Source organism: Bos grunniens, chromosome 23 (genome assembly GCF_055505025.1).
Source record: "Bos grunniens cultivar Pamir isolate PY7600 chromosome 23, Bosgru_T2T1.0, whole genome shotgun sequence".
Lineage (NCBI taxonomy): Eukaryota > Metazoa > Chordata > Mammalia > Artiodactyla > Bovidae > Bos > Bos grunniens.
The window spans coordinates 26,231,394-26,254,041 of NC_141187.1; the positions used below are offsets into that span (position 1 = coordinate 26,231,394).

A 22,648-nucleotide genomic window follows, 5' to 3' on the forward strand; every position below is an offset into this window, starting at 1 on the left:
TTCAGTTTCTTCTTTTTGTTCTTTTGCTCCCAGGAGGCTGGTGGGAGCATCAGCCTGGACACCAGTGCTCCCCAGGCCTTCCCGGTGATGCACCTGCTGCCAGCCCTTGCTCCTTCAGCAGTTCTAAGTATCTGAGTGATGACTGAGTGTTCAAATTGTAAAAATGTGAAGGCAGAAAACCATCTCCACATCTGTGTTGGATTTTCCTCTAATAAAACTCCAAGGGCCTTGCATTGATTGTGACAGGCATGAAGGGTCACCTCGGGACTGTTTCTTTACATCTGGGCAGAAATCCCTCTTGCAGTAAGAAATGAGTGTGTTTTCTTTATGAGACGCGGATCAAATACTTGCCTTTCTCCAGTTTTTAAATTCCCAAGTATTAGCTACTCTCAAGTGGCAATTTTTTCTTTTCTAAAATTACTTCTGCTATTGACGCATCTATCTTGCCTACTGCGTGGTGACTTTTTTCTAAAGCAGGGCTCTGTTTTAGGGTTTTGCCTTCTGGCACCCTGCCTGGCACATAATAGGAGCTCAATTAATATTTAAGATGCAAGTCAATACATGTTTAAAACAGTACTAAGTCATACTTTTAGTTCTGAAGTGCAAAAAAAACTAGAAGTCCCTAAATAACCATTTGGGTAATAACAGGATAAAAGTTATATATATTCATATTTTCTTACACTTATGTCAAATATAACTGGAAGGATATACAAAGGATAATGATGTTTACCTGCAGGGAGCAGAACTGAAAAGAACTGGGAGGCAGAGCTGGAAACACTTCCAACAATATAAGTTCATTTATTTTTGGCTGTGCTGGGTCTTTGTTGCTGCACATGGGATTTCTCTAGGTGCAGCGAGCAGGGGCTACTCTCTGGTTGCAGTGGGTGAGATTCTCACTGAGGTGGCTCCTCTCATTGTGGGGCACGGGCTCTAGAGCACATAGGCTTCTGTAGTAGTGGTGCGTGGGCTTAGTTGCTCCATGGCATGTGGGATTTTAGGTCCGGGACCAGGGATCAAACCTGTGTCCCCTTCATTGGTAGGCAGACTCTTAACCACTGGGCCACCATGGAAGTTCTTGTATAGCCTTTTGTATATTTTTGATTTTTGAACCATGTGAATGCATTATATATTCCAAATAATTTAACTTAAAAATTCTAGCAGCAGGGCAATGATTTGTAAATCCTTTATTTTAGTGAATATCAAAGGCATTCATCACTACCACGGATCTATTATAGCTCAGAGGAGAGTTACTATCTAGTAAAAACTCCATTGTTATTAGACACTAAAAACAGGAAGAGACTGGAGGGAGTTTAGAATGGGATAAGGAGAGGACAAAAGCTCAGGGGACAGACGATACAAGGTCCTACCCATCCCTGTACCAGGAAATGAACAGACAGAGCAGATCTAACTTAAAGGCTGATCTCTCCAAAAATATTTCAGAAGAGGTCCTGTAACAATCACTCACTGGACCAAAAAAACAGGTCGATGTTTCTCAAAGAGATATTAGGACATGAAAGACCAACTTAGGAACAATATACACAGCACCACGACAGAGCTGGATCACGGCAGCCTGGCTTCAATTAAGACACTACTGTGGACACATCAATCTCTGGGGGCAGTGCTCAGTCACAGCTGTACTGCTGTCCTATGGCATGAAGATGTTGTACACGGTTCTCACGTAGATGTCATCGGGGGGAGGCTTCTTCTTGCTGCCAGGTTCAAGGAATTTCTTAATTGTAGGGATATTACTGATTTTCACTGTGTACTCCTGAAAAGAAAAAACGCAAAAGTTCAAGGCTAAAATTGAACTTGAACTTCAAAGCTGCTCAGTCATGTCCGACTCTTTGCGACCCCATGGACTATACAGTCCATGGCGATCTCCAGGCCGGAATACTGGAGTGGGTAGCTGTTCCCTTCTCCAGGGTATCTTCCCAACCCAGGTATCAAACCCAGGTCTCCTGCACTGTAGGTGGATTCTTTACTGGCTGAGCCATTCTATGAAAATACGGTGCTGCAAAATGGCCCATCAAAGTGTCTGCAATAAATATTTGTTACAGGGATCCAAACAGAGCCATAATCCAACATCTGTTGAGGGGCTGATCTGTTGGTATTATTTACAATCTGCCACAGTGGCTGGGATCTAGACCAGGCTTTATGCAAATCCACACCACGATGTCAACTTTTTTCAGAGACAGCAAAATAAAAAAGATACTTAGAATGGGATTATACTTGCTTAAAGAAAAAAGAAGGACAAAAAAGACATGCTGCTGCTGCTAAGTCGCTTCAGTCGTGTCCAACTCTGTGTGACCCCATAGACGGCCGCCCACCAGGCTCCGCCGTCCCTGGGATTCTCCAGGCAAGAACACTGGAGTGGGTTGCCATTTCCTTCTCCAATGCATGAAAGTGAAAAGTGAAAGTGAAGTCGCTCAGTCGTGTCCAATTCTTCGAGACCCCGTGGACTGCAGCCCACCAGGCTCCTCCGTCCATGGGATTTCCCAGGCAAGAGTACTGGAGTGGGGTGCCATTTAAGTACCTCAAATATATTGCTCTAAGAAGAAAGTTTAAATAGAAATACTTTTAAAATTCATCAGACAGTACAAGTTACATTTTAAGGTTCAGCTTCCTTGGACATTTTTACTTCTATTAACAAATGAATTCTCTTTCCAGCTATGTGTGGACGATGGCCAGTTGCATTTTTGTAACGTAGGGTTCAAGACACCAGATATTCATGTAAACTGCAAAGAAGAAAAAGAAATCTGTTTTCATTCATAGAGTCAAATCTTAACAATTTTCAGTAATTGAGAGGAAAAATCCATTTGATCTGGTAAAAATTCTAAATTATATGGGAACTGAACATCCATTGTCTATAATTATTCTAATAAAATCTTTCAAAATAAAGAGGTCATTTACTTAAAAAGCTACCATTTACCAAATGTCTCCTGTGTACAAAGCACAGCCTTAATTAAGCATGTGTACAAACATTATACAGAAGTATTCACACATATGTCACTAATATTAACAAAAACTCTAGTATGGAATTTGTTCCAAGAGTGTAGTCACGCAGCAAAGTCGAGAGACAACTTCTTTCATGTGTAAACAACTGCTCAGCTCTAAGGGCCTGGGAACCAGAAAACCAATTTCAAGTCTGTACTTTCATTTCATTTTAATAACTAGAATCTAGCTTCCCCGATGGCTCAGTGGTAAAGAACCTGCCTGCCAGAAGCAGGTTTGATCCCTGGATCTGGAAGATCCCCTGGAGAAGGAAAGGAAATAGCAACCCACTCCAGGATTCTTGCCTGGGAAATCCCATGGACAGAGGAACCTGGCAGGGTACAATTTATGGGGTCACAAAACAGTTGGACACAACTCAAGAGACTGCACAACACCACCACCATAATGAGAACCAAAAATATTACATACACACACACAAACACAGAGCCAATCAATCAACAGACATTGAAGGAAGGCCTAAGAGTTGTGGGTCAATCTTCTAAAACATTAGTTTATTTACCTGGAGGTGAGGGAAGGCAGACAGGATATTAGGAATTTTCTCTTCTAGAGCCAAAATGGTCTGGAGTAGAATTATGTCTGCAAGACTCAGCTGATTACCAACAAGAAACCTTTGTCCATGACCCCGTAAAACCTGCAGGGTATAAATGTTTTACATCGGTTACAATGGTCGACATGGAGAAACTAATATAGCTATGGAATCAGTGCAGCATCTAAGAGCTGAAACCATGGCCTTTTTCTTTTATCTTTTTACAAATAACATCAACTAAGAGGAAGTTCCCTAAGAGAGAATGAGCAAAAAAGGTGTAGAAATGACAGCATCCATAGGTCTCTGCTTTATAACAGAATGAGACCCTGAAAAGCAGAAGGAAGTATTAATTCTGGATATAGCATCTGGTGCTTTAAAAGGATACAGCTATTCTGTAAATGCGTCAGCAGAAAAGAATTAGTCCTGATGCATTCAGGAGATGGTGGGAAGGATGTAAGAAGTAAGCCACTGGTCCTGTCCAAGGAGTCTAATCTATTTCCCAGTTCTGTGTTTCTATGACTGTCAGGACTCACAGTCGTAAACTAGACACGACAGTGAAGAAGAAAAAAAAAAAGCAGGCTTCCTTTAACATCTAAGATCCCCTGGAGAAGGGAATGGCTGCCTACTCCGGTATTCTTGCCTGGAGAATCCCATGGACAGAGGCTACAATCTGTGGAGTCGCAAAGAGTCAGACACGATGGAGCGACTAATATTTTCACTTCACTTTCAAGACCAAGAAAATTAAAAGAATGAGAATTCATCCTGACTCCCATATTGAGGGTTAGGTGCGGAGATTCACAGGAATAGATGGCGATTGGAAAGAAGCAAGGAACAGGGGGAGACCAGGGGAGAGCCCCTTTGCAGATATGTGTATGTGCGTGCATGTGTGTGTGTATGAGAGAGAGAGAGGGACTCTAAGATGATTCCAAATCAAACAGAGTGACTGGAGCCAGACTGGAGAAAGACAGAGTCTGGAATGTAGTCAGAGGCCAGAGTTCCAGTCCTGGCTCCCACCTTAGGCATGTCATGCAGTCTCTCTGTGGTTCTATTTCATTATGTGTAAAAAGAAGGTAACAGGATTGGTGGTCCAGTGGGTAAGAATCTGCCTGTCAATGAAGGGGACACGAGTTTGATCCCTGGTCTGGGAAGTTTCCACGTGCTGCGGAGCAACTAAGCCCTCGTGTCTCAACTACTGAAGCCCACGCACCCTAGAGCTTGGCAACGGGAGAAACCACCATGATGATAAGCCCACGCGCTACACCTAGAGAGAAGCCCTCATTCACCACAACCCGAGAAAGCCGGTGTGCAGCCACAAATACCCAGTGTAGCCATAAATAACTAACTAAATAAGAAAGTAATAACTTTTAGCCCGTATGTTTGGCGGAGTTCTGACGTAGTCTGACTCACAGGGAGACAGAAGCTGGCAGTGACCCTTATCCAAGACACCTGTTCCTCCCTCACCACAGCCCATTTCTGCATCATCCTATTTTACATTCACAAAGTTCCTGCAGGCAAGAGACCATGAAACTAAGGGCAGAAACACTCAGAAAGCACCTCTCTTCCTTCTTATCTACTTCCACGTCAATGGCCAGAGGAAATCTGCCAATTCCCGGCTTTTACTTGCTCTTGTTTTTTAACTGAGGCATTTAAAATAATCCTTCTCCATTGAGGAAAAGAGAGGAGGAGTTGAAGTTCAGTAAAACAGATACCGTAATGAGACAAGAAAGAGAACAAAAGGGAAGAGAAATAAAACAGCCACGGTTCTTCTCTTCATATCCAACTATCAAGTAGGATGGAACGAAAGAAGGAAGGAAGGAGCTGGCTTCTGCTCTCCTGTGTCCTGTACAGGGTGCCACCTGGCAAAGGCAAGCAATGACAGTGCATACAGAGGTGAGCCTGTATCTTGGCCAGAGAGCACGGAAGACTCTGGAAGAGTAGGGGAGGCTCCAAGACATGCTGGCTTTGTGCTGACGCAACCGTCAGCTCTTTGGAACCCAGAGGGCTGGTCTAGCAGGGCTCAGCTTTTACTCTGCCTGAGCAGAAGAGGGGTGTTTTGTGGTCTGGTGATGCTGTCTCCATAGGCTTAGCTGCCACCTACCTTTTCGAACACAGGAAAGTATCTAATTATAGCCTTCTGGGCCATATTAGCCACTTCCTTTTGCTGATCGTCTGGTTTGAGGAAAGGATGCATGATAAGCAGTTCCAGAAGATCCAGGGTCCCCTCCACATACATGTCAATCCTTCAAAACACACACACAAAGCATTTTCTCAGTGGCCCCTCATTGGCTCCCACAGCTAAATATCCAGAATGCTTTTCTCTTACAGCTCGGGCTACTTAAATATCAAGAAGCATTCATCTCCACCTGTCCCTTAACAGCAAAGATGCAAAGTCAATTCTAGTTATAAATCAGAAAACTTCTTCAGAGAAACCCATCACAAATCTCGAAGTACCAGAGTCATGGATGTCTTTTCACCCATGCTCAGTATGGGTACAACTTCACATTTGTAAAAATAGTGGGTACCATTTACAGAATACTTGGTGTGTACGAGGAGTGGTGCTAAATACCCTACATCTAATATTTCATTGAATCCTACAGCATTATGAGGAATATACTATTAGTACCCTCATCACACTGGAAACTCATCAGGACACTAGAGCCTAACACTTTGCCCAGGGACATGATCCAGGAGGTACAAAGACCAGGCTCTGAGTTCAAATTATAAGCCAGTGCACAGTATTCTGTGCCTTGAATGTCACAGCAGCTTCTGATTCCTAATACTCAGTGATAATAGATTTGCAAGAACAGTAAAAAAAAAAAAAAATCAAAACATTTAAGGATGCAGAAACCTCACCACACCCCAGACACAGTCTCTAATACCCAAATTCAATCCTTTCCCCTCATTTTACTCAGACTCTCTGTACTGACTTTCCAAGTGGTCTTGATGACCTTTCTGGAGGTTTGTTCCTTGTTTGTACTAACGATACAGGACATGCAGTGGACCAGGGGGCTGTGGAGGGTGGCTAATGAGCTAAGCATTGCTAGAGGTACAATTGAGAACACCCCGGAGGAGCCACAGTACAGGGTTCTCTCCTTGAGGTCTTTGCCGAAGAGATGGTGCTTGTCTGCGATGTAGTGGAGGATGCTCCGGGTCTGCACCAGCTTCATCCCGTCGATTTCAACCATTGGCACTTGCTGAAACAGCAGGTGGTTACCTGGGAACGGAAGCCCGGAGTTAGACGTGCTCTCTCCCCTTTCCCCCATCCCTCAAAAAATACTCTGCTGAATGGGGCCACAGCCTTAAGAAATAGTGTAAAGCTCCCCCAACTTCATTCAGGGGTGCTGATTTAGCCATAAAACAAGACTTAAAACTAGCATGGACATAAACCTTTCAATTTTCACCCCAGGAAAAACACTTAGTCTCAGTGTAAGGGGTGAGGGGTAACACAGTGAAGACATCTCTTTACAGAGCTGTGCTGGCCAATACAGTAGCCAGTAGTGGCATGCGTATAATTAAGCCTTAATTTAAATTGAACTTTTTATTATTTTTTTTGTGTGTGTGGCTGAGGCATGCAGCTTGCAGGATCTTAGTTCCCTGATTAGGGATTGAACCTGGGCCCACAAGACTGAAAGCCTAGAATCCTAACCACTAAGCCACCAGGGAACTCTAAATCAATTAAAAATTTTAAAGCTTAATATTTTTTTTGGCTGTGCCTGTGCCATGGGGCATGCAGAATCTTAGCTCCCTGAGTGGAGATTGATTCCAAGCCCCACTGCAGTGGAAGTGCAAAGTCTTAACCACTGAGTCACCAGCAAAGTCCTAAAACTTTTGAAAAATTTAAAAGTCACTTCCTTCGTCCCCATGGACACAAGTGCTCAGGAGTCACGTATGGCTGGTGGCTCCTGCAACGGCCAGTGTAGAACACAACAACCCATCTGTGTAGAATGTCTATGACTGTGTCACTTGGTCAGTCTGATGATGAAGCCCAACGTACAGGCATCCACTTCCACAGCCCACCTACTGCCAAATACGCAGTCACCGGTCAAAAAGTCACCCCTTCCTTTCTTCAAGAAGACTGTCTCAAACACTTTACCTACACCAAACCCCAGGAAGAGTCACAAGCATAGCACACAGCCCAGTCCTGGAGGGCTTGAGGCGGGTTGAGGGCAGATGTATACTCAGCACATGCGCAGTGTCACTCCTGATGGAGACATCACAGCCCTGCAGAGCTGGTCCCTCTCCAGGGATCCCTGAGTTGGGCCTCAGGACCCTGCTGATGGCAAGGAAGGAAGCTGCTTACAGGGGTCTGGGTGTGGAGGGAGGGTGGGACCAGGAGTTAAAGGCAGGCCTTTCACTGCTGTCTCATCCGTTTGGTACTTACTTGAGAAAGCAGCCCAGTGTAAACGGGGACTATTATCTGCACACTTCAAGCAGATGCTTCAGGTAATATGTAAGAGGTGGAAATTGAGGAGGGAAGGGATGAGGGAGTGGAAGAAAGAGGGGAAAAGGCAGAGGAAGGTCGGGGAGGAGAGAGAGATGGAAAAGGGCTGCTCAGTGGACAGAGGGAAGAACTACTCCCCCTCTGATTGGCTTTTATAGAACTACTGAAAATCAAGTGATTTTCTAGCAATTTCGGCCACTGTTCCTTCTTGCTTATCTGGTTTTAGGATACTGTTCTGGACGTTTAGTGTCAGCTGAATCTTTGTCCTTCCACTTAAATCAGCATTATCGACATTAAAAAATCAGCATTATTGACAGTAATACATTTTTATACTCACCATCCTGCAACTTCTGCAACTGTTCTTTTGTTTCTAAAAATTCTTCGTCAAACTAAATTAAAAAAGACACCCCCCAAAAAAAAGAAGGGAAATGTCATTATGGTTTTAGGACCAAAAATACCAAGTTAAACTGCCCAAAAAACAGACAGAAAGAACATACTCAGTACCCATATCTTGGTTTCTAAATATCCCTGGGCTCCCAGAGGTAAAATTTGATTCTGTTATGTCAAAAAGTGAGGATGTACTCAAAGACAAACAGATATATGTCAAAGCCCTAGCCACGTTTGGGACAATTCAAGTGATATCAGGCATAGATGAGAATCAGATCAGATCAGTCGCTCAGTCGTGTCTGACTCTTTGCGACCCCATGAATCGCAGCACGCCAGGCCTCCCTGTCCATCACCAACTCCCGGAGTTCACTGAAACTCACGTCCATCGAGTCCGTGATGCCATCCAGCCATCTCATTCTCTGTCGTCCCCTTCTCCTCCTGCCCTCAGTCCCTCCCAGCATCAGAATCTTTTCCAATGAGTCAACTCTTCACATGAGGTGGCCAAAGTACTGGAGTTTCAGTTTTAGCATCATTCCTTCCAAAGAAATCCCAGGGCTGATCTCCTTCAGAATGGACTGGTTGGATCTCCTTGCAGTCCAAGGATCAACCAAAAAAATCCTTGTGTCCATAAATGATGATTCAAAAAAAAAAGAAGAAAGAAAGCTCTCTTTTCCAGAATTAGCACTAATTAATGCAGAATTGTTCCTAATTAATGATAAAATTAGAAAATCACCAATTTTCACCCTATAATGTAATAACTGACTCTGATAAGGATCAAGATGCTGAAATCGTTGGGTCATTGGGCATAGAGTATTTACACAAAGCATCATCCCGCAGGTTACTTATTATGACAAAGAAAAAATGTCTCTGCAGATGTGGAAATCCCACCATCCACCTACCCAAGTGGTCAAGCTCAGTTCTCCACTGGGGCCACCTTGAGGCATCCCACGCTCTCTGCTGGGACAGTGAAGATACAGCGACCTGCAGAAACAGCATCCCAACCAGTTTAACCTGGACGGAGCTGCAAGGTGAGACGGGGGCGTATCCAGAATGTGCGACACTCTGCAGTATACAAATGGTCTGCACTCTTTCCAACCTCCAGAACTGTTTTTTTTTTAAGCTCCTCCAGGACGCGCAGGTTTGGAAGCCAGTTGGGGGGACAGACTTTCTGCCTTTGCGGCTCCCGCTCTGTGGTCTTCATCACTTGTCTGGCTCCCGTTTTCCTAGACATCCATCTACTTCCCGACTGAAAGCATGAGCCCTGCTCTCAAGGGCAAATCTTTATTTACAAGGGATTCGACTGTAGCTAGGTAAACCTCCTCTGAAAATTCTTTAGGCCATTTGGCCTCCAAGTCACATTACTGACTCTTTATTTCTCTTGGCAGAAATTCATTCAAGAGATTCAATTCCTCCATCACACATTCCTTCTCTGTTAAGTGAAGAGTATGAAAGAAAAGAACAAAATGTAGATTCTGCTCTAGATGAAAAGAGAATAGAGACAACCACCAAGTGTCTAAATCTTGATTAGATCTTGGATGAGGGAGTGGTAGTTATAACTACTAAAGAGATACATTTAACAGCTATATAGACATTTGGGGCACAAGAGGCAACTTCTGAATTTGGGTTGTATATAATATGTTGTAAAACTGATGTTATTTTCTTAGTTGTGACAATGATATTACAGTTATGGGGACAATTTTATTTTTTTCTTAACAGGAAGACACATGCTGATGTCTGCAACTTACTTTCAAATGATTAAGAATAAAAAAAAGCAGAGACAGACGAAGGAAGGAGGCAAACAGCAAAATGTTAGCACCTGGTGAGTTTAGTTGAAAGGTATCCATTTTACTATTACAACTTTTCTGTAAGTTTTAAAGTTTCCAAACTAAAAGTTTGGGAGGAAAAGAAACACTGGAAAGTCCCTTTTCTTGTGACATATACAACATGCTCGAATATACTGATGTCCTTCTCATGCCCACTGAGGCCCCAAGTCCCTGGGTGGTTCCCAGTCGAGCCTGTGCCTTGCGCTGCCCCTCACCCCACGTCATCCCAGGAAGGACAGAGCCGCAGCACAGGCCTGGCCATTCTTTCGTCTACCTCACCTAGTCGACCAGAGGGGCATCAAGATGATGGGGTGAAGGCATGGCTTCTCCTATTCCCAGCCCTCCTGTGTGAGGAGAGGGCCTCGGTGCCCCTAGAGGCACTCCATCTGGGGCCCAGGAAACAGTAGGCTCAGGGTAAGAATGTTCTGGGCGTTTGAATGCTCAGGCGGTCAGCCGTGATGCCGAGGTGTTTCCACTGCACCACTGCTCTCACACTTTAATGAGCCTGATCATGTATAAAGCACATGAGAAAGCGTGTGTATGTGCCAGAACCCAGGCCCATCCCTCAAAGATTCACGTCCAATAGCTGGGAGAGACCAGGAATGTGCATGAAAAAAAAAAAAAAACAAGCCTTTCCAAGCAACGTGGATGGACCTAGAGATTAACATACTAAATGCAGTAAGTCAAAGAAAAATATCATCTGACACCATTTATATGTGAAATCTTGAAAAAAAATGCCACAAATGAACCTGTTTATAAAATAGAAACACGTTCAGACATAGTACACAAACTTATGGTTACCAGCGTGGGGAAGAGGGCGCAGGAGGGACACATTAGGGGTTTGGGATTAGCAGATATACAAAATATTAGTAGTATTAGCAGATATACAAAATAGATAAACAACAAGGATCTAATGTATAGTGCAGAGAACTACATTCAGTATCTTGTAATAACCTATATCGGAAAAGAATCTCAAAAATATTTATAACTGAATCACTTTGCTGTACACCTGAAATAGTATAAATCAAATATACTTCAATAAAATTTCTTTTTAATTCCTTCCAAATGTCTCCGATTCTGGTTTTTGACTCCTGGGAACATGTAGCAAAATGCATGCTCTCTCTCACTAGAGAAACTCTCTCGAGTCAAACTTTATAAAACTATTGGTCTGTAAGAAGAAACTGGCACTGGAACAGGAGGTGAGACAGCGGGAGACGGAGGAAGGTAAAAAGCGCAGGAGGCTGAGCTTGGAGGAGCTGGAGACTGTCTGGGGGCTGCCCCGGGGCTGTAAGGACAGACAGTGTGTGGTTTCTGTCCACACAATCAGCGGTCTCTGTTCCCTGACGGGGTGCTGGTCCCCCAGGGGATCCTCTGGAGATGTGCCCCCATCCACATCATGCACTCCCTCCCTCTCCACACACCCCCTTCTTCTGAGCGAACTGCCCAGAAGTCCTGAATGAGGAGTGTGTGGCCTTCAAGTCTTCTCTCTCTTTTTTTTTTTTGGTTATTTTTTTAATGTTTATTTATTTTAATTGGAGGCTAATTACTTTACAATATTGTATTGGTTTTGCCATACATCAACATGAATCCACCACGGGTGTACACGTGTTCCCCATCCTGAATCCCCCTCCCACCTCCCTCCCCGTACCATCCCTCTGGGTCATCCCAGTGCACCAGCCCCGAGCATCCTGTATCCTGCATCGAACCTGGACTGGCGATTCATTTCACATATGATATTATACATGTTTCAATGCCATTCTCCCAAATCATCCCACTCTGGCCCTCTCCCAGAGTCCAAAAGACTGTTCTACGCATCTGTGTCTCTTTATGTCTTCTCTTTTACACTGTTCATTCCCCCTCTTCACAAGGAGGATCTGACCGGGTTTGGGGAGTCTTTGGGCAAATGAAGCTCCAAGCAGCCAAGACGCAGCATCCAGGACACAGCAGGGTCTGAGGACTCAAACCAAGTATGAGTTGGAATATGCTGACTCCTGGAATTAGGCCAGGCTGCCTCCCAGCAGGTGTGAAGCACCTGGTTACTGGGATGTGTGTGCTTTACATGTCAGGCTCTACCTGACACTGTGACCCTGGAAATCACGAACTCACCCAGCTGCTGTAGCCCGGCCCTCCTGACTATTGCAGACCTGACTGAACACAGATGTGGCTGAAAATGTCTTTGGGCACAGACATGGGAGGGATCCCTGAAACCAACTTTGGGGCATTGCTCCTGTAAACCACGTGGTCAGCCCTCATGAGGGAGGCCAGTCTTTCTCCTGGTTAGAGAACCTGGTCAGAGTGGACTTGAGACCCATGCCCCACACTGGGCTAAGTAAGTACCCTACCCTACCTGCCTGCCTGGTCTGGGGGAGGTGGATAATAGGACTCATGCTCCCTTTTGTTTAACTTACTTAGGGTTGGGTTGCTATGAGTGTAACCAAGAATCCTGACCCACAGCTGAGTAGGAAGCACAGAATGAAGCTAGGGAGGAAGGGATTCGGACAAGGGCTTCCAGTATCTACATATACAAGACAGCAACTGCAAGCTCAGAAGCACACAGGGTCAGACAGGTGACATAAACAAGCCAAACAGGCTCAAGTCAAGGGATCAAGAACTGTTGCCCTCTCTTCTCAACACAACTAGAGAAAGTGTTCTGAGATCATAGGGAATGGTGGAGACTACATAAACTAGAAAGGTCCATCTGCAGGGGCTGTCCCTCTTAGAGTCAGCAACGGCTGCCCTATGAAAATGAGGCCCTAGGAGCATCAGATCTTCCAACTTCTCAAGAGAAGTCAGAAATGAGAATCTGTATATAAAAATGGTATCACCTAACAGAAAACTGTAAAATGCTGTGTGGTGAGATATAATGACAGGCAAGGAAACCAAAGCCTAACCAAACCAATAAATAAAAAACAAAACCCCAAACCCAACTATGTTCATTTATCACCTTTGGAGGTTGGTAGGGTCATGACTCATTATTCTGAAAATTGATAGAAAGAATCAAGCATTTATTCTGCTTTTCTTAAGTGAACTGTAATGTGCTTTAAGGTAATTAAGAACATAACCAGTGAACAAATACTCTTTATAAGAGAATCACAGTTCAACTTAGGTGAAATAACAAAAATAGAAAAATCACCATTTTGTAACCCCTAACAACAGTGATGATCAAGGCTGCAAAGATGGTGGCTGAAAGGGTAACAGAGGAAAACTTCATACTGTGGGAACAGGCTGATGTCAAGTAAACACAATGATCACACTCAGCAACGCTGAAAACGAGACAGGTTGACGTCACGTGCCCGTGATGTCGCATATGAGAAATATGTTCACACTACCACTTTTGCTGCAGTCTGGCAGGGAAAAAAAAAGAGAAGGAAAAAAAGGAGCCTGGATTTGATCAGACTTCTGGATCCAATTAGTAGTTTACAGGAAACAGACAGAAGAGGGGAACAGGTTAAAATGAGAGTAAATCCATCAAATTCAGAATGAGGGGCATTTGACAAGCAGTTACTTCCACAAGTGGCCCCAGGAACAACCACAGACACGCACCCAAATCGTGACTACTAATATCTGTTTTATGTTTCTATCAAGAAGCAGCTCCAAGAACGGAGCAAAAATAAGACCAAAACCACTGTGGGCCAAAGGATATGGGCATGCAGGGGCTTCAAGCCTTAAGTCACTAAAGTAAATAGGAAACAGATCTAAACCTAGAGATTTTATAGTCACCAAGTTCTGGGTGTAATTGGCAAATTGCAGGTTCATGCCTGTTTTCCTCATTATAAATACTTACTGGTGGTAGATCAGAAGCAAATGATTAAGGCTTAAAGTTAAAGAGAATTTCATCAACTACACTCCATTTAGAAAAAGAAAAATTCTTGAGAGGAAGGACTCTTCTGACTCACTGAAGCAGGTCTGTAATATTACCGGGAGAGGACAGAGCTCAACGTTATAAGACAAATCTGTGCAGAAACACCAGTATAGCTAGGGTACCTCGACTCCGGCAGCAGCTAACACCCATCGCACAGATTCCATCCGGCCTCGTCCGTTGGGATAGTGGAGCTTGGGTTTCGTGGCCATCACGGCCTTTCAGGTTTTCTGAAATACAAACGCAGCACTCCTCGCAAAAGAACAGCCTCAATTTCGCGTTCTCAGTCCAGTATTCAGGGGCTAACTGAATATTCAGGGTTTTGACAAACTGGGGGGTTCTGTGGGGGTTGGGGGAGGAGGGATTTTGTGGGTTTCTGTTTTCTGTTTTTAAACTGCGTTTGCCCTCAATCAATAAAAACAGACTACCATTTTAAAACCTTAAAAAACAACCACCACCTTTGCCTTTCAAATAGTTTCATAGCTTTATGATTTATTATTCTGGATCTTGGGAAGCGGGGGGCTATTTCCTGTAAAGACATTTGGGCTAGCAGCACAGGACTTCACAGAATCACCACACCATATACTTTGACCTTGAAAATCTCAGATTTCCCAAATTCGGCCTGTACAGGCCAGACCAAGGACCGCCGAAGAGACGTCCACACCCATGGAACCTCTGCAAAAATTCACTTTCACACGCATCAGATTCGAGCCTCACAGCAACAGAAGAAGGAGGGGTCAATTATTACTATTGTCCGCAAGACGTGCGTCTGCGGGCAGGGCCCGGGGTGGTGGCCCCGGGCCCTGCACACCCCCGCCCCCCCTGGACAGAAGCCTCCAGGCCCTTCTTGCGCCCAGGCCACCGCTCAGCACCCGAGACAGGCTCTCAGCGCTCTGCGCGGCCGCTCAGTCCGCGCTGGGAGACCATCAGAGCTTGCCTTCCACCCAGGGCTCTGGACTGCACAGAACGGGTTAATAAGGATACGCACGCCGACCAAGCAAGACCCCTCACCCCAACCCAGGGGTCCGTGTCTGCCGGGATAGGAACAGGGCCGCGGGAGCGAGACAGGGATAGATAGGATGAATGCGGGGTGATTCCAGGATGAGGAAGGAGCGTGAGAGACTCGGAGCCGCGAGAAACAAGAAGAGGGGGGAAGGGGAGGTGGGAGTGACAAGAGGGAGACAGACCTGGCTCCACTCGGAGTGACCAGAACCGCACAAAGGCGCCCAGCGAGCGGTCTGCAGCCGGGGGACCCGAGGGCGCCGGTGGGCGAGGCTCCAGAATATTTCACCAATAGAGACGGCAATATTTAGCATGCTCCACCCATCTGCAAGGCATGCTGGATGCAACTCCAAATCAAGCCCGTTTTAACAGCAATTTTTGCAATTTGAGGGAATAATTTTTAAGTGTTAGTTAGGTTTGGACCTTAGTTTAAGATATATTTTAGAGATCCGGCATTTAGAAAACAAAGAAAAAGTCGACATATCCTTAAAGACAGAAGTTTCTTGTAGTTTATATACTGCGCGAACTACCACAGTTTTTCGGATGTGAGGGCGATCTGGTTGCGACATCTGTCACCCCATTGATCGCCAGGGTTGATTCGGCTGATCTGGCTGGCTAGGCGGGTGTCCCCTTCCTCCCTCACCGCTCCATGTGCGTCCCTCCCGAAGCTGCGCGCTCGGTCGAAGAGGACGACCATCCCCGCTAGAGGAGGACCGGTCTTCGGTCAAGGGTATACGAGTAGCTGCGCTCCCCTGCTAGAACCTCCAAACAAGCTCTCAAGGTCCATTTGTAGGAGAACGTAGGGTAGTCAAGCTTCCAAGACTCCAGACACATCCAAATGAGGCGCTGCACGTGGCAGTCTGCCTTTCTTTTGACTATTTTACAATTTTTCTATTAACATTATTAGAACTTAATTTCACACTTTGTGTGTAAATGTATAATGAATGTTTATACATACTTACATATAATACGGAGAAGGCAATGGCACCCCACTCCAGTACCCTTGCCTGGAAGACTGCAGTCCATGGGGTCGCACAGAGTCGGACATGACTGAAGCGACTTAGCAGCAGCAGCACATATAATACAATTAATACATAATTGTATATAGTTTATTCTTCATGTATTTTTAGTTTATATATATATGTATTTCCTCTTTCCTCCTTTCTTCCTTGACTCAGTGAATCCTCTTGAGCCTCTCCTTCATTTCCTACACTTTCGACAAAACTGGTTTAATCCACAGCACCTTCTTGGATGGGAGGAAGTGGGGGCCTTGGGGTAGAGGTGTCAGTGGGGCTACAACTATAATCTGGGTGGTAATTAAGCTAGAGCTTTAAAAAATATTTTAAGACTATCAAAATTATTATAGAAAAATTCACACAAATTTTAAGGTTAAAAATGTATGCCTCCAAAAGGCCTATTTCTTGTTTCCTGAGGCAGCCTCTCCTATTTCGCAGACTATAGATGTTAATTATTGTTTTCACCCAGGAGGGGTTCTTGAAATTACCTGGCTTGAGAAGCCTGTGCTGCTGATCAATTACAGCAACTGACAAGATCAGATTTTATTTTCTGTAGATTTCTCTGGCAGAAACAGGGAGAATGACCTGGGACTGTTCAGGGTGGGGAAAGAGAAACCTGGAAATATCCGTGTGTATTATAGTATAGCATCATAAATTAGAAGAAGATAGATAAGAAAAGGTAAGATATTAAGGGGGTGGATGGGAGGAAGAGAAGTCTAAACTGATGTCCTCTCCCTAAGCACACACACACTTTCTTTTCCATCCTCATTTACTTTTCTGAACATTTATTGTCATATAATATACTATATATTTATTTTGATATCTATCTGGAATTTTGATAGAATGTAAATTCCAACAGGTTAGGGGGTTTTCATATTTCTTAAAATGTACCTTTGTATACCCTGATCCTAGAATAATGCTTAGGGCAGAGAAGACATTCAGAGAACACTTGTGGAAACAAACAATGAACGATGCTTTGGTTTCTAGCTCCATAGAGATTTGGGGGACATAATGAATGGGTTTGTCTTTTATTCTCACAAGCCACACACTTGTAAATGTCACTAGACAGTTGAAAGGCCAGCGGGAGGTTAGGGTTAGCAGATATAAGCTGTTACATATAGAATGGATAAACAACGAGGTCCTACAGTACAGCACAGAGAACTATATTCAATGTCCTGTGATAAACCGTAAGGGAAAAGAATAGTAAATAAGAATTATGTATAACTGAAGCACTTTGCTGTATAGCAGAAATTAACATAATACTATGAATCAACTATACTTCAACTAAAAAAATAAAATTCTTTTTTTTTTTTAATTTAAAAAGAGGCCAGTGACAACTCAGAAGAGAGGACTGAGATGGATTCATCTGGCAGTAAAACAAAGTATCCAGAGCAAGTGTGTAAAGTAAGAAGAAAAGCAAACAAGAACAGCTGGGCACCCCTAGAACAGGAAGTCATTTTCAAACAGGAATAATAGTACATATTCAATTTCATCTTTCTAATTCTGACTTAACACAGACATTACTCAGTTTGACATAGGTAGGCAAGCCATATTTTTCAAACCTGCTGGAGGTGGTGATCTTTATCAGTTTTTTCCAGCTCACCTTTCTGCAAAGATTCACTTTCATTGAACTATACAGGAAGAGCACTATTATCAACTTTGTTGATCAGTTAAATCTCTATATCTATTTGCTTCTTCTAATTGGTTGAACCATATCAAATTGCTGGTATTTTACTATTTTCTTCTTTAAAAAAAAAAGGACACTTCTATGTCCAACCTAATAGAAGTTACATCATCCTAGCAATCTTGTTTACCTGAAAGAGAAACTAAGGCAGTGTCATAAGACTCTCATTAAACATGCTTGTGGAGAAATAAAAAAAAAATCCTGTTTAATTCTGCCATTCTACGAAAGTACCCTTAGGTCATTCTGCTCCTTGGAAGCCCCTGAAATTATTTTATTCCTGGAGACCCTTGGAGTTGCTCTCAACCTGGGACAGTCTTATTCTCGGTGTCTTTCTACCTACTGGATATATATATTTAAATTCAGAGGCCATGGGAACTTGTCTCAGCCTTTGACCCTTCCCCCCACCCACTCAGTAGCAGGTAAAATTGCCTTAACAAAAATCAAGAGCTTTAAAAATCAGTTTAAGAGGAGCTTTTCTAAGTAAACATTCCAGAAAGAGAGTCACAATGGTTTAAATTCAGTCCCAGCTGTTCTAACAGCAGGCTTTGATAGCAGGAAGGAAGACTGAGAGCTTGAATCTGTGGGGCATCTGAAGGGCTGAGGGGAGATGGGGGGTCATTAGACGAACGGGGTGATGACACACTCAGGTTGGGGGTGTTCTGATAGGCTAGGGCACATTTATGGATTCACCAATACAAGGTTGATTGGTAAATCATTGTCCCTCAAAATTCTTTCAAGGACTCAAAGAATGTTTGGTAAATGAATTTTCTGTGGAATCCTGTATGGAATTCATGAAGGTATGAGCTTCTTTTGAAGGTTTATACTGTACATGTTTATATTGTACATGTGACTATACTGTGAAAGCTAGAAAAATACAAGGTAGGTATTTGTCATGATGAAATCAGCAACAAGAAATTGTTTTGATGTGCTTTTTGTTTTGTCAAAATATTCCTAGTCACCTAATTTGCTAAAAGCTAAATTTAAATAGTCTCCACATTGCAAAATACCGCTTCCTACTGCTGGTCTAAGTATATGCTATCAATTTCACAGCAGTAAACACTCTAATAGGTGTTAAGAAATTATAAAATATGAAAATTTCAAATTAGGAAATAGTAATGTTATTGTTTGATGGAAGAACATAACAACAAAAATAGAACACTCAAATCAATTTTTCTTAAACTGTAACTTTATTTGGAGCAGAATTTTCCTTAAGTAAAGTTAACATTTTTAAACACCTTAGGACAAACTATTCAAAAAGGAACATTTTATTTCAGAAGGGGCTTGAGTAAATAGTTTTCGGTCCTCCTATCTTCTCATCATTATGAATATTTGCTTTATAATTAAATATATTCTTAGTTGCTCCCTTGTAATCAAATCAGGTGACGAAATTGCTGTCAGTACTGAACTATCCAAGATCAGAAGACTATTCAGGCCATTTTAAATTCACATTAGCAGTGTCTGTAAGAAACTGATAATACAGATTAAGGTGATATTTGCCCCCCCAGTTTGTCTTCTGTTGGTTTCCATGAGAAGGTCCTCACAATAAATTATATAAAATACAGTACTTTGGTTGGAAATTGTAAAAATAATTCTAAAAATTAACCACATATCTTAAACAAGTTGCTACAGTATGCTTTAAATGATAGAAAGTAATTAGTACATCAAACATTTTCTTATAAACATATTGCTTTGGATCACACACTGAGCTAAAACATACAGCCTGTATTCTTTTTCTCTCCTAAATGGCACAAAACAATGGCTTGATGCCACTTCGTAAGAAAACATGGTGCCTGTGAACTCCAACAGTACTGGTGATTTGTACTTAAAAACAATTCTGTTTTACATGGCTTGTCTGGAGTCAAGTGTTTAATTTTTTATCATTCCAGAATATGACACAGCATCCGTTTACTAGACGTTTATGGTCCTTGAAGCAAGAGATCTGTAAGAAACTGCTTGAGAAAATCGGTTTTCTTCCTATTTAAATCATATATGAGCTGGCTGAGGGCTTAGTAATTAATGGCAGCTTACTGTGAAATGAACAATCACACGAAGAATAGCTTTTAGGCTCATGCGACTTTCCCTGCAGTTCACACGCATACCCTTTGGCATAACCACTGTCACTGAACCCTTGGGCACTATACCATCTCCTGAAGTCCCCTAAAACTTTATGCCTGACATGAGGTACAGTCGTGGGTAGGTATAGTTAAACTTATCATTCCTCTTGGTGTCTTGTAGATTTTATAATCTTATAGTAACTAAAAATACAAGAAACAGGCAGTATTTTCTTTTTACTTAACAAAGTATTGGTGACTTTTCCCTTTCTACAGTAATCAGCTTGTATGCTCAGTGCATCCTTTACCCATTTCAGGGTGAGAATAAAAGAACTTTAGAGGATTTTGCTAGTTCTTTAGAACTGATCTTGTTTTTTTCAGCCTTCTATTTTACTCAATGCAGTGTCAGCTTCTCGACTTTCAAATGAATAAGGGAAATTGTCTGCTGATAAACAAAGGAAAGAGGAAGAGGATGAAAAGACAAATATTTTCTGTATTGAGGCCCTACAAAAGTAATAGAAAAACAATTTTATAATGTATAGTAACCAGGTAAGTAGGTTTTCCAATTAAAATGTAATGACCTTAACATAAGCTAGAGGACCAGGAATATGGCATTCATAATCCATCTGGTTCTCTAGAGGGTATTTACGATTTTAAACCAGCTTTCTAGCAAGGTGGGTAAGCGTTCAGATTAACTTACTTTTTATTCCTAATACAGAAAGGGGAAATAAATATTAACCGCATAGTAAAGGACTCATCTCTGAAAACACATTCTCTGTTGATTGAGATAATGAGAATATAATACAGAAATAAATTCAGCTTCAAGTTGTGCTTACATATACATATTTATTTCCTGAAGCTTTGCTGCCAGTTTGTTAACAGGAAAATATGACCTCTCAAATCCACATCTATCATTTGCTTTTCTCATGCCCCCAGCAATCATGGTGCTTGGTTAAGTACCTTTTTGAGTCAGATTCTCGAAGACACAAATTGCTCCCTGATTTTAGGTGAGGGCCCTTTGGGAACCATGGGCTGCAACATATTATTAATACATCAACACAGAAATGTATCCACTTATTAGGCTGAACCATATCAAAGTACCAATATTCATTTTCACCTATCATTTTAACTTACAAAAATGACAATTTCATTGACTCCACTTGCTATATTCTAGAACCAAACAAAAGTGACTTGAGCCCTGGGAGAAAGTGAGTCTATACACTCTAGAGATGATGTCGCGTTCACTGGCAGTGACCTTCTTTCTTGTCTTTCAGGTAATTACGAGTGGAGGTGAGTGTGCCTGACAGAGTGGATCAGAGTGGACTTCCTTTTTCTGTCTCCAAACTAGCTTTGTCATTTTCAAAACTGCTGTAAACATTCCTCTCAATGGAACAGCCTCTGCCCAATGGAGTTCTCACTGTTGAAAGAAACTACACAAGGGTTTAGAGTTCTTCAAATGTGGCACGTGATGGACACTTGACATCATGGTAACTGTGGCTTCACAGACCAGTGGGACCTCTGCCATCTATTTTTTTCTTGCTCCCCAAATTGCCCTGATAATCGGACCAGAGGGCAGACAATGACTATTCATCGTCTATCTCTGGCCAGGCCTGGAGGACTGAGCTAAATGCAACATTCTAAGGGTTGTGCTACTTTGAAACTTTGCTTTTGGGTCATGTATCTTGGCAGGGATATAAGTTTAAGTCACTGTGTTAACCTTTATGTGGAGAACCTTTTGGCTTCAAAAGCTTCCCTTTTATGGGTACTTATAGAAAGTGACTTCAAAAATGGAAGAAAATAGAATGTGATGGCATAGCTTGGTTTCAGCTGGATTATCACCAGCCACCAAAAAACGCGTTGTAAACATTTCTAAAAATATTTACTTAGAGTTTTTTCATCTGGGGAGTAAAAAGAAAACAAAGTGAATTATGTAATAGTACTTTCAGAACAGCACAGCGGTATTAAAAAGTCAAACCAATAACACGGTATTGAGAAACGGCAGATGGTCAGTTTTCTAGCGCTGACGTCAGTCCAGAAAAGCTTAAAGTACCGAACATGCCACATTTAAAATTTAACCACTTCACAAATATCCACACACATTGAGGAAATAACCCTTTATCGCGTAGCTGTAAATTGCACCCCTGTTGCAATACTGCATCAATATTATTATATTTTTAAAAATCTGTATAAAATATTATCTGGAACCCCAAAGGAAAATCAATTAATCTTTAAAAAGTTCCTTACAAAGTTGACTGTATAAAATGCTAAAACATAATCCATATATACAAAATGCTGCTGTTTAAGAAAATAATGGGACCCAGTTTTAGAATAAAATAACTTTGTACAAAAAAAAAGTACTGCATTCAAATCAACATTAAAAAAAAAACTTTAAAAAAGAATATTGAAATGTCTCAGTTCAGAAGAATAACTATAAAGTGTTTGCTTTTCCACCAACCGAAAGTCTGTTGCAGGTGGAATACCAGCTGGCCAAGGGACAGGGTCCTACTGTGCCCTACAAAAGGTTTCGTGACAGTCATCGCCGAGACGCGTACTTAGCGATCCAGTCCGTCCTGCCGTGTACAGGCTGGGCGGCTGGAGGCCGGGGCAGCAACCCAGGAGTGCTTCTAGGCTGGGTGTGGAAAAACGGTCGTCCAGGATGAGGTCTCACAGCCTTCAAGGAAGAATAGCCTGTAGGGAAAGAGAAGGGTGGGTCTGATTGATTTGGACCCAGACAAAGTACAGCAAAGAGCATCTTGGTGACATAAATATCAGAAAAGCAGAGCTCAAGAGAAGCCACGCCCTTGGAGTTGGCCCTCCCAATTAAGGACACCCTCATCCTGTATCAGG

At 42.7% G+C, this 22,648-nt stretch overlaps 2 protein-coding genes across 8 annotated transcripts in view; both read right to left on the reverse strand.

The window, feature by feature from the left end:
- Positions 1 to 1,167: 1,167 nt before the first annotated feature.
- Positions 1,168 to 15,379, reverse strand: LOC147346970 (glutathione S-transferase A4). 5 transcript variants are annotated; one of them, XR_015152057.1, is made up of 9 exons: positions 15,236 to 15,266; positions 14,174 to 14,278; positions 9,266 to 9,347; positions 8,317 to 8,368; positions 6,620 to 6,752; positions 5,637 to 5,778; positions 3,512 to 3,643; positions 2,606 to 2,735; positions 1,168 to 1,768 (listed from the first exon to the last, which is right to left on the reverse strand). XR_015152057.1 is itself a non-coding variant. In XM_086369120.1 (8 exons), the coding sequence occupies exons 3-8, from the start codon at positions 9,308 to 9,310 to the stop codon at positions 1,646 to 1,648; spliced, it is 627 nt and encodes a 208-aa protein (XP_086225246.1). In that variant the 5' UTR covers positions 9,311 to 9,347; positions 14,174 to 14,278; positions 15,236 to 15,266; the 3' UTR covers positions 1,168 to 1,645. The 5 variants fall into 5 exon arrangements, 3 of the variants coding, with proteins under 3 accessions (XP_086225246.1, XP_086225244.1, XP_086225243.1); XR_015152056.1 differs by lacking the exon at positions 9,266 to 9,347; XM_086369120.1 differs by lacking the exon at positions 2,606 to 2,735.
- A 3,535-nt stretch (positions 15,380 to 18,914) lies between these two features.
- The window catches only part of CILK1 (ciliogenesis associated kinase 1), a 30,200-nt gene continuing 26,466 nt past the window's right edge, over positions 18,915 to 22,648 (reverse strand). For all 3 annotated transcript variants that reach the window (XR_015152060.1, XM_086369124.1, XM_086369123.1), the window contains one exon: positions 18,915 to 22,489. Coding sequence is in view for 2 of the 3 variants with exons in the window: in XM_086369124.1 (XP_086225250.1) it covers positions 22,335 to 22,489 (155 nt within the window). In the remaining variant the exon portion in view is untranslated. The remainder of the gene's footprint in view (positions 22,490 to 22,648) is intronic.

Coding starts and splice junctions, on each gene's coding strand:
- LOC147346970 (XM_086369117.1), bottom strand. CDS start 15,364: ATGCTAAATATTGCCGTCTCTATTGGTGAAATATTCTGGAGCCTCGCC. Junction 8,369..15,235: donor GTCACTCCGAGTGGAGCCAG/GTCTGTCTCCCT, acceptor TTTTTAATTTAG/TTTGACGAAGAATTTTTAGA. Junction 1,769..3,511: donor CTGCCTTCCCTCACCTCCAG/GTAAATAAACTA, acceptor TTTTCTTTTCAG/GAGTACACAGTGAAAATCAG.